We start from the raw sequence: 12362 nt of genomic DNA, 5'->3' as shown, positions 1-12362 counted from the left end.
ATCTGAATTGCACCGTGGATAATGATCAGCTTATAAATATTTCTATTTGAAGCTGAGAGGCTGGTGGAATCTGTTAATTGAATGTTGAAGAGGTTTTTAGGACGTGCCCACCTTCATAAGCATATATTAAATTGTATTATGCATAAATAATAAATGAAATCTGTTAAACAATCTTCTTCTTTGTAGACTGTCTTATGTTTACACTTGCGCGGATGAATATTTTCAGGTGACACCTTCGCGACTACCGGGACTCATTGTTTAAATGGCCACTGTGGACAGTTTTTGATTGGTTGATGTTTATAAAGGTTTTATAACATTTGATAATAATAATAAGCCAGAATATATTGACTCATCTGTCCAAACCAAACTCTACTCATGGAGACACTTCAGGGACATAAACTATATATACTATATATACTATAATCTATTTATCTGCATTATTTAATCAGTTAAATCTGTGTTTAATCAGTTTGAGGCAAGTTAATAGGTTATAATGTTAACAATGGTTACTTTTCTGCTGTTACGTCCTCAAGATGGATTCAACAATGATCTTGAGCTGGAGAAATGAAGGATTGGTGCATTTAACTTCATACTTTACATACTTTTTGTGGTTTCTTCTTCCCTTCACTGCATTCAAGACTGGACATTTTTATGACTATATAACTAAAGATATATATGTGTAATGAATATATATACAGGTGTACTTGTATATTTTGGTTGATTTTTATTAATAGGCTGCAATTATCAGTTTGCGTTAAGGTAAGTTTTGGGCATAGCTGCCTTTATTCAATAGAGTAGAGAGGAGATGCACACAGGATAAAAACATGAAGTTACAGTAAAATTCATATCATAGGTGATATGTTGTCAGCTTAACCTGATATTTACACACCGGTTTTATCATCACACATAACAATCCAAAAATAAACTTTACTGAACAGCACAATTCTAATTCATCTCAGAGACTGAGAGTATTTATCTCTTTATTTTACTCAAGTGTATGAAAACATGGCAGTAAAAATCAATGGTGAACTCTAATTTAGTAGATACACAGTGTAATTATGAAGTCAACATAGAGTTGTGTAGCCGTTCAATATTCTTGGCCGTCGTCATCGTCATCAAAGTCGGGGGTCATTTGACCCAACTCCTCGTAATCCTTTTCAAGACAGGCCAGGTCTTCTCTGGCCTCTGCAAACTCTCCCTCCTCCATGCCTTCGCCCACGTACCAGTGGACAAAGGCACGTTTCGCGTACATAAGGTCAAACTTGTGGTCAAGTCGAGCCCAGGCCTCTGCTATAGCAGTGGTGTTGCTTAGCATACACACAGACCTCTGGACTTTGGCCAGATCTCCTCCGGGAACTGCTGTTGGAGGCTGGTAATTAATGCCAACCTGTTGAGATAAAGAAAGTAAAAAGAATCTGTTTGTGAGAATATTCTTTATGTACTGTTATTGCACCTTCAACAGCTTCAGTTCATACTTGTTCTGACCTTGAAGCCAGTGGGGCACCAGTCGACAAACTGAATGGACCGTCTAGTCTTGATATTTGCAATGGCAGCATTGACGTCTTTAGGTACAACGTCACCTCGGTACAACAGGCAACACGCCATGTATTTGCCATGACGAGGATCACACTTTACCATCTGGTTGGTCGGCTCGAAGCAGGCACTTGTGATCTCAGACACAGTCAGCTGCTCGTGGTAAGCCTTCTCTGCAGAGATGATTGGTGAGTACGTAACCAGAGGGAAGTGGATACGTGGAAATGGCACCAAGTTGGTCTGGAACTCTGTCAGATCAACATTGAGGGCACCATCAAAACGAAGAGAGGCGGTGATTGAGGAGACAATCTGAGCAATCAGCCTGTTGAGGTTGATGTAACCAGGACTCTCGATGTCCATGTTACGACGACAGATATCGTAGATGGCCTCATTATCGACCATGAAGGCACAGTCAGAGTGCTCCAGGGTGGTGTGGGTGGTCAGGATGGCGTTGTAGGGCTCCACCACAGCAGTGGACACCTGAGGAGCTGGATACACTGCAAACTCTAGCTTGGACTTCTTACCAAAGTCCAGAGACAGACGTTCCATCAGCAGAGAGGTGAAACCAGAGCCTGTTCCACCTCCAAAGCTGTGAAAGACCAGGAACCCCTGCAGGCCTGTGCACTGGTCTGTCTGAGGGAAGGGAGAAAATTAATTGTAGAGGCAGCATTTGTCAAAGAGAATAGTTTTTTTTTTTCTTACATGTCTGCTAAAACAAAGGTGAATAAACTGACACATCTCCACTGGAGGATCTCCCGTGACACATGAAGGTACAATGTGTAACATTCATTATACTCTTGTTATTAAGGACACTGGCCATTTAGTGAACTAAACTACAATCAGCCTCCTGTTGCTCCCACTGCTGCGCTCATTTGCTTTCATGTAGTTTGTGTTGTACTACAAGATCATTTGTCAACTCCAATTCCAAGTTAACAGAAGCTATTGTTAAACACTGTTGTTGATGGAGAGGAGAGAAACTGAAGCACTCAGCAGTGAGCAAAAATGTCACATCCTTTGGATAGAAGTCAGGCTACAGGCTGTGAGAGTAAGAGAGTGTCAGAGAAAATACAGAAGGACTTTATTTTTAAATGGTTGTTACAATTCATTCAGACATTGGAAATGAAAAAAGGTTTCTATAATTCCATTACATTGTTCCATTCTGCAACTTTAAGTAACACAACAGACATGCAGCTGGAGCCTATTTTTCATGTAAGAGATTTCAGCACCACCTCCTGATAAGGCACCTTTATGTAGGGATTATAACATGGAACAAATTACTTAATTAAAGGTTAATAAAGTTTTTTTCCCCCCACAGTATGGCAACCATCAAAAGGGATCTACAAAAGACTAATGGATAATTTGTTAGATAGAAAAATGCTTTAACACATAGTAGAGGAAATCTTTGTGTGTTTGACTATTGGTAAAAGAAGACTTCATCCTGCTCATGAATTTATATCAGTCTGGTGGTTGCAGATAAAACAAATCTAGTCAAGCAAGTAAGCTAATGTTGCCTGCTGATGTACTGTATGATTTATTCAATAACAGAGAGCTTTGGAGTTTTGCATCTACAAGCGCTCAGTGTGGCCAAAAAAAGTCCCCACCTGGATCTAAGACCTTATCTAAGTATATAGATTAGATTCTTCAACTGGATGAATTACTGCTGAGATGTTTCAGATACAACATGTTCTTTAACTCAAACTGATGTAGTGAGTACTTCTCATCTCTTTAACAACCATCAGTTTGTTTCAGAGCATAAATATTGGACTGTGTTTAATGGAAACAGGTCATAGGGTTCAGTGAGTCCAGATCGACCCTGTTCCAGAGTGATGGGTGCATCAGGGTGAGAAGAGGATGACGTGATTACCCATCATGCCTAGTGCCCACAGTACAAGCCTGTGGGGGCAGTGTTATGATCTGGGGTTGATTCAGTTGGTCAGGTCGAGGTTTAGAAACAAATGGCCCCCAAAATTGTGGAAATAAACATGATATTGCATAAGCTTATTGTTACAATGCAACAGTGAAAGCATAATCAAAGCTACTGGCAATACGGATAAGGATAAATATTATAGTGTGTTATGTTTAGTGTATATTCACATAAATAACACAAATAACAAAAATTTTATATTGCAAACATAAAATAATGTTTTCTCTTTAAAAAAAAAAAAAAAAAAATCAACAAAGTGCCTGTTTATTACTGACCATTTTACGAATACGCTCCATGACCCTGTCAATGATTTCCTTCCCGACTGTATAGTGTCCACGGGCATAGTTGTTGGCTGCATCCTCCTTTCCAGAGATCAGCTGCTCAGGATGGAAGAGCTCTCTGTATGTTCCAACCCTCACCTCATCTGAAAAGAACATGTTTATACATTTATAAATACAAATCACCTGAAAAGGTTTTAACTTTGACCGAAAGAGAAATTAAAGTTAAAGAATTAAAGGAAGTTAATCAAGTTTCTCTCTTTACAGGAATTCATTAATCTACATTTGATCCAAACACATGATATTGCACACATTTTTGCGGAAGTAAACGATTAATTTTATGAATTTTAACTTGAGTATAGGTATGAGAAATACTAATTTGAAGGAAAATTTTATCTGTATCAGTGATCTGGTCAAAATATAAAATAGTTCATTATCTAAAATAAACCCTAAAAAAACGGCCTTGGATTAAATTATATAACTAACATAAAAAATAAGTGTCAGTCAATATTTAATCTGAAAAACATTATTGGAAACCATGTTTTTTCCTGGCAAAAACAAATCCAGTATTTCTTTACACAACTTGCTCTTTACATAATACACATCAGTATCAAAGGGAAATTCAACACTGGACCTGTTGCCTGGATACCTGTATCCCTCTCCACAGTTACCTCCATAACCCATGTGGATGAAAATGCACTCACACAAGATGCATATGAACACACACAATAGGATAATTGAAACAGTAATAAAACACAGATAAGGAGGGTAAAAACAAATATGTATAAGAGACTACTTACCAACCACGGTGGGCTCCAGGTCAACATATATGGCTCTGGGAACATGACGTCCAGAGCTGCCAGTGTTAAAAAAAGTGTTGAATGGGTCCTCACGAGAGTTCGGTTCAGAAGGACTTTCCAGAAACACACCATCAGGACCGACACCGTGCTCCAGGCAGAAGAGCTCCCAGCAGGCGTTTCCGGTCTGAACACCTGCCTGGCCCACATGGATGGAGATGCATTCTCTCTGTGTGTGCAAACAAGAAAAAAAGAAGGAATAGCACAGCACATGGAAATGAAAACAGGTTATTTATCAGCTCCAACAAGGAAGTTACAAGTGGATTATGCAAAACTTTGATGAAACAAACAAAACAAACCTATTACATTTTGGAGCAGAGCCATAAAAATGGGTGGAGGCTGAAAGTGCTATTTACTTCTTTAACACTGAGAAGCTCCAGGCAGACTTTGAAATGAGACCGTTAAATAAATGATAATCATGCTCATGTCTTACTTTGAAATATATATATATAAAATCTTGATTGGTCTATCACATTTAACAAAATAATGGCAAATGTCAAATAGAATTTCCAGAAAGCTTGACTTCAGATCTTAAAATGTCTTGTTTAGACTGATATTCAAGAGTCCTCAGTCAATTTAAAAGTGGAGGAAAGGAACAAGAAACTTAATGTACTGTGCACTTTTAATCCCCCTCGGCAAAATATAGTGTAAGATTCCTGTTGAAAGTTACTGCCCTATATTTTCAATTAGATTGTCTTTGTGTAAAACATATTACATACATATTCATATTTGAAAGTATTCAGATATTATAACTGCACAAGGCTGTTTCAAGCAAACATATCACCCCAACAAAGGGGTCGAGTCACCATTTGACACCATTTGACCTTGGAAAAGTAGGCCAAGGTAACCTATTTTCAATAGGCTTCAGCTCTATGCTAAGATGCATCCACAGTATAAATGTGGTGCAGACATCTCAGTGCATTCTTCAGATAATGTGATTACATCGTTGAATGGACAGACAGACGGACAGATTGACAAAACAATTACAATACCCCTTTGGCCAGATGTTGGCCAGGGGAGAAAAAATGAAATCACATCATCAAAATTTTAGTAATCTTAAGAAACGACTCAATCAGATTAATTGATCATCAAAATGTTTGCAGATTCATTTAACAGTTGACAACTAACCAATTAATGGAAAGGTCTGAAACAGTGTATTTTAGGTACAAAGTCAGAATTTATCAGATTTTACAATGAGAAACATGTGCTTCTCCACAAAAAAACACTGCTCTGACTTTACTTCCAGCAGATTAAGATGTAAAGCAGGTCAGACTCAAAAATAACTAAAGGTGCATTGTATTGTTTGTTGTATTTGTGCTCTTCTCCAGTTCATAGGAGTAAACAATATGAGAAACTGTACAGACTCATACCGATACATTTCAAAGTGCTTCCAGCGGTCATGCTCCAACATGTCGAGAATGTCAGGTTTTGTTTGCCCTGGAGGAAAGACGTCCCCCAAGATGATTTTTAAGCTGTTGAGTGATGTTTGTAAGATCTGACTTGACTAAAGTTTGGAATATGAGCATTAATAAATGTCAAATTAAACCAATAGGAGACAGATTCATGTGGAGACTGAAGAGTTTTACAGTGAACTCTGCTTGAGGTCTTTCTACCTGCCTGTCGTACATTATCTAAACATCTGACTCTGAATATTTACCATTTTGCATATGGAGAATAATCTTTGTTCTAAATGTTGCAAGTCCAGACACATTTTAAATACCACTCAGCTACTTTGTAGAGTTTTAGCTGATGAAAAAACATATCAGGCCTATCTTGGATTACTCAACTGACGGATTGTAACTTTAATTTAAGTATGACACGTAAATTACAAATTTGAGGTACTTGTATTTAAGTATTTTCATTTTATGCAACTTCTTCAGTGCACCTCAGATGGAGAATGTTGCACTTTTTACTGCACCACATTTGATTTTAGTTACTTTTCATTTTATAATTTCTCTCAAGTAAAAATCATATATCTCCAACTGGAATGATTTTTGTGATAAACTGAACGAAAATGAGAAAATTCTGCTCCTTCTTAAAACCTCTTAGGTTATGTGGAGATGCATTGTTACACAGATGGATTGTTGCAAAGGGCCTGTTTTTCTTTTGGAGCTCATGCAAAGTTCACATATATAGAATATGAGGCATTGCTGTAGATTTAACTATCCAGCAGGATATGAAGTAAACATGCGTAGCAGTAAAATGCAACATAATGAATCCAAAAATATCATATGAAGTCATGGAAAAAATTATTAGACCATCAAAAGTCTTCAAAAACAACCGTTATGCTATCAAGTACGAACTCCTGTGTGTATCATGTGACTAAAACAGACAGAAAAGAAAACATGGAATGCCTAAAAGCACTGTTTTTGTCAGTACAATGCCAAAGTTATTGATGTAAGAACTGAAGTGATTTTGGTTATTATCAAGAAAACATGGAAAATGGCTAGATATCAGCTCTGAAATTAAACTCTTATGAGCTATTTTTGTTGTTATTATTATATTTGTTTAAACAAACGTACCTTTGGTTGTACCAGGCATTAAAATGAACAAGAAATGGAAGAAAACAAGGGGTGGTCTAATAATTTTTCCCGTAACTGTATATAATGGCAAAGCACAGATAGGCCTATAGACCATTTCACTGCACAATCCCTACTTTTATTGCACATTTTGCTGAAAATACTTAGGCTTTGAGAGCAGAACATGTACTTTTCTATTCTTCCACCTCTACTCGGTTCACCTTCACAACAGTAAAGTCAAAATGTGGTTACAAAGTTGGAACAATCCTATGATATGTGATCTAAATCTAAATCACAGCCCTCTTACCATGTCGTTCCAGATGTTTGGTTGTGGTGTATGAGGCTGTAGGACTCTAATGCATTAATACAGATCTAAAGAGAGCAGGAATCCTCCGCCGTGTCCCGGGACGATAAGGAGTCTCCTCCACCGCAGCTCCGCTCTGCGCCGCCCCGCCGCGGCTCACGCGCTTTATACGCGCGGACTAGTTGCGCCTCGGCGGAGTGTGACGGCCAGACCTGGAGCTGGAGGAAGAGGAGGAGGAGGGATGGGTTTTCCTCCAGTTTCTACTTCACCCAGTTGTTTTAGGATGTGTTTTTGCCTGTTGTTACTGGCACGACTCACAATAGAACCTTTCCAGGTAATTAGACATTTGTGCTCATCCTTCACATCTTACTCAGCAGCTTTTCATGACCTCTTGTCTTTCAAGATCACACATGTACACAGACTCATTAGACATATTTCTACATGCTCAAATGACGGAAAAATTTGGCCTATACCTACAATAAAAATGATCCTGTCAAGAAACAGGTAAGGCTACATAAAGCTCATTATGATAAGACACAGCAAGTGAAAAGAAATACTCTGCATTGAAGAAAAAATGTGTTTTTCCACAGAAAGTTCACATCTATATCTGTACCTATAACAGGGGTCTCAAACTCATTTTCTTTCAGGGGTCACATTCAGCCCTATTTGATCTAAAGTGGGCCGGACTGGTAAAATAATAGCATAATAACCTATAAATAATGACAACTCCAAATTTTTGTCTTTGTTTTAATGCAAACCCCCCCCCCAAAAAAAATCCCCAAAAACAACCCATTAACCCTTTCATGTATAGTGGTCACTACAGTGGACAGGTTTTCTACAGCTGTTCTCTTGTATATTCATGGGTTTTGTTGTTTTAGTTCCGTATGAGTCAACACAGTGGACACTTAAGCACCATCCATTAAACTGACATTCATACCATTACAGTAACTTTGCTGTTCCTAATAAACCTGATCTGCAGTAACATGTTAGAGTGTAAATCAATTGCTAATTGTTATTAGACTGTAATTGACAGTTTTCTTACACAAAATGCTTTTTTTTTCATATCATCTCCATGAAGTGAGTAATAACTAGTATTAGAGTATGTTAATATGTGAGAAAACATCAGCATTAAAAATGGTCTTATTTCATAGTTTTCACACAGTTTATCACTTTCTGATATTGCATTTTAAATACATGTTTCTTTGCTTCAAAAAATTAAACACATAGTGTCCAGCTGAGTGGGCATTTTTGTAACTCCATGAAAAACAGGTTCATTAAAAAAAATTCCATCACATTGTTTTTTTTTCATGCCTCAAGAAGAATAAAAATACTCAGGAAAAAAAATCTTGACTAAGGTTCACATAATAATAGCATGAAAGGGTTAAATTCTGAAAATACTTACTTTTATAAACTATTCAGACAAAAAAGATGTGAATAATCTGAAAAAACTGAAATTTATTAAGAAAAATAAATGCAATTTTAACAATATTATTCCTCAACTTATCATTTCTACATGTGCATTATGGAACCGAACTACAAAGACACTAAATACTTAGCAACAGGCAGAAAATTGTTAAAATTGTGCTTAATTTTCTTTAGACATTTAAGGTTGTTCATATTTGTTCAGGTTTTTCACATTTTATTTTTACAGGATAGTTTGTAAATGTAGATATTTTCATAATTTAATGTTATTTTTTGTGATAAAACAAAGACAAACATTTGAAGTTGTCATTATTTATAGACAATGTAATTTTTTTCACATCAAATCAAGAAGAAAATAAGGAGTCATTATTTTTTTGTAGGTTATTCTGCTGTTAGTATTTTACTGTAGATCATATTGCTTCTGAATATGGAACCTGAACTAAAATGAGTTCCACAGCCTTGACTGTGGAATTTTTGCTCTTTGCAAATTCATCCTACGGGCCAGATTGAAACCTTTGGCGGGCTGCATTTGGCCCCCGGGCCGCATGTTTGAGACCCCTGATCTATAACATCTTTATACAAACTTCACTCCTGTTTCCAGCTCTCCTGAAAGGGTCCCACATCACACTTTGACACTTAACACCTGATTTGACTCATTGTGATTCAAAATCTCTTTTGCAAGTTAGTCCTGGACAAGACAGCAGCAGCAGAAGTTACAGAAAATAGAAATTTCAGCCATAGATCCACGCTAGAAATGTACCGAAAACACAGAATAAAACTCAGTACTAAAATATACAACAATGTTCCTAAACCCAATTCAACCAGTTATAAAAAGATCTACATCCAGAATGATCCTTTTCCCATTAATTTAAAAGGACTTTGAATGTGTTCAAAGACACCAGCTCCATCTAAAGATTCTTCCAGGCAGCGGAAATAGAAAACTAACACCAGATTATAAATGTCTGCACAGTTCATTCATCCAATCACAAACCTATACCAACTGTAATTAAAATAGCCTGTACAATTACATATAGGCATAAATAGATGTAATTTACAAGTCTGGAGATAGGGGAATCTATAGTGAAATGGAGAAAATATTAACACAATTTAGGATTTAGTAACACAGAGCAGAGAGATGTGTAAAACATGCAAAATGAAGATCACATTGTTTTGTATTTTTAGGCTGGTTTCTGTCTGAGATGTACATAACACATTACAAAAGAAGTACCAAGCATGAAGACTCATTGAAATTGCAATATTGTTGACACTTACTGTAATGGGACATTGTCACCATATTTTTCCAAGTAAGTATTTGTAATTTCACAAATCCTGCCGTCTATTCCAAGCCTTTACCAGAGTACAACTACAATTAATAAACATAATAAAACACATATTCTCCAGTTAATGTAAACAGCCGGGCCAAAGAAAAGTCCCACACTCTAAAATTTGGTCTGACAACTTGATTACGGCATGCACTGTGGTTTCAGTAAGTTTATACACCATGTTATTTTCCATCATTTTTTGGAAACATTGTGTTGCTGAACCTAGACCTGACCAACTGAAACAACCCCAGATCATAGCACTACCTCCAGAGGATTGTACTTCAGACATGAGGCATGATGGGTAATCTCTTCATCCTCCTCTCTTCTCACCTTGATGCGCCCATCACTCAGGAACAGGGTCAATGTGAACTCATCAGACCACACTGAAACACAGTCTAATCAGCTTTGTGTCAAACTGGTAGTTACTTAAGAAACAGGAAGCGACTCAGTGCATCATTTAAGGAACATGTTGCAGCTGAAACATGAATCACTACAGTAATTATCCAGCAGAAGGATCTGAACTTTTTATTGACTTCAATGCAGGTGAGGACATTTGTTTTTGTTCGGACTGTGTATTAGCTTCCTGCTTTCAATAATGTTTTGAGACTATGGTAGCGAAACTCCTATTGCACTGTTCTAACATTTTTATTACCCCGCCCCCCAAAGGGGAGGTAAGGCGTATTGTTTTTGCTTTGGTTTGTTTGTTTACACTCTAGCAGCAAATCTATTGGTTGAATTCATACCAATTTGGTTTATATAGATTGCCAGTGACCCAGAATAGATCTCATTACATTTTGGGAAAAATAAGTCAAAGTTACAATTTTTTTAATGAATTTTTAAAATCTTTTTTTCCCCCCATTTACTTATAATGGGGGAAATTACAAACGTTTGTGGCAGCAAAACTTTTGGGGGAATTCATAGCAAATTTGGTTTATAGAATTCCAGTGACCCATAATAGATGTCATTACATTTTGGGAACAGTAGGTCAAAGTAAAATTTTTTTAATGAATTTTTGAAATCTTTTTTTTTTCTCCCCATTTTCCTTATAATGGGTGAAATTTCACATGTAGTGGCAAAACTATTGGTTCAATTCATACCAAATTGAATTATAGATTGCCAGTGACCCAGAATAGATGTCATTACATTTTGGAAACAGTAGGTCAAAGTTCAAATTTTTTAATGAATTTTTAAAATCTTTCCATTTATTTATAATGGGCAAAATATGTGCGAGGGGCAGGTGTTATTATACATATATATATATATATATATATATATATATATATTTATTTATTTATTTATGTAAATTTTTTTAAAAAAAATGTACATTTATACATCAGATTTCTAAATCTTCCACTAGAGAGAACCTGTAAAGTGACGTATTGTAATGTGACAGTGTTTTGAGGTAGATCTAGTAGCTCTGAGACATTCCTTTAAAGTAAAACTCATTTTCTCATGAATTCTCAAAATTTCACATTATGGCCCAAGACTGTATGTTGGAAACTACAGCCAACCAGCATTTCTGACCTAATTTATCTTTATTAGTGATAAAACGTTAAAAAGTCAAAGTTTCACTACTTGTATTCTGGATGTATTTTGCTTGTAAACCAATGCTGCAGAACGTTATTCCAGCATTTTCCTAAGGTTTGTGGAAAGCTTAGATGCTGTGATGGCTTCGTTGTTGTTATTTCAGTATCATTTTTAGAAATAAGAAACGTACAGCAAGCCTGGTCACTGAGGAAGGCAACATGAATTCCAGTTGTAAGAAAAATTGATAAAACCACAACTTTTAAAAATGTTATTTTCACTAATATATGCATTTATATATCTTGCTAATTACCAGCAGTTTCACGGCCATAAAATCACTCAGTGCACTTAAGTTATAAAATGGCAGGGAAAACTCTGTATTCTATAATTTGTGAAAAGTTTAACCCATCTCTCCTTTTACAGTGCTATGCATTAACTTATTTCATCAGCTCTTTCTTTGGAAACAGTTAACAAGCATCTGTGATTGCCCAGTTCAGCGTTGAAGACACTGCTTTACTTTGTCAAAAGTCAAAGACCTGCAGGAGAAACTACTGAAAGATCTTACAGCAGCAAAATAAAAAATACATTTTTAATAGGAGCATCACCTGCATAAGATTTACCATCAACTCCTTGATATTTCTGCAGTACTCGGAGACTCAAAAAGAAAACTACCCCGCAG

At 36.5% G+C, this 12362-nt stretch overlaps 1 protein-coding gene across 1 annotated transcript; it reads right to left on the bottom strand.

The window, feature by feature from the left end:
- Positions 1-705: 705 nt before the first annotated feature.
- Positions 706-7552, bottom strand: LOC115422205 (tubulin alpha-8 chain-like). The gene is made up of 5 exons (XM_030138369.1): positions 7419-7552; positions 4536-4761; positions 3733-3881; positions 1486-2166; positions 706-1387 (listed from the first exon to the last, which is right to left on the bottom strand). The coding sequence occupies exons 1-5, from the start codon at positions 7419-7421 to the stop codon at positions 1088-1090; spliced, it is 1359 nt and encodes a 452-aa protein (XP_029994229.1). The 5' UTR covers positions 7422-7552; the 3' UTR covers positions 706-1087.
- Between the last annotated feature and the right edge of the window lie 4810 nt (positions 7553-12362).

The sequence above is a fragment of the Sphaeramia orbicularis genome, chromosome 7 (genome assembly GCF_902148855.1).
Source record: "Sphaeramia orbicularis chromosome 7, fSphaOr1.1, whole genome shotgun sequence".
NCBI lineage: Eukaryota > Metazoa > Chordata > Actinopteri > Kurtiformes > Apogonidae > Sphaeramia > Sphaeramia orbicularis.
The sequence above is the reverse complement of the archived record's forward strand: the minus strand, read 5'-3'. Positions and strand labels throughout refer to the sequence as shown.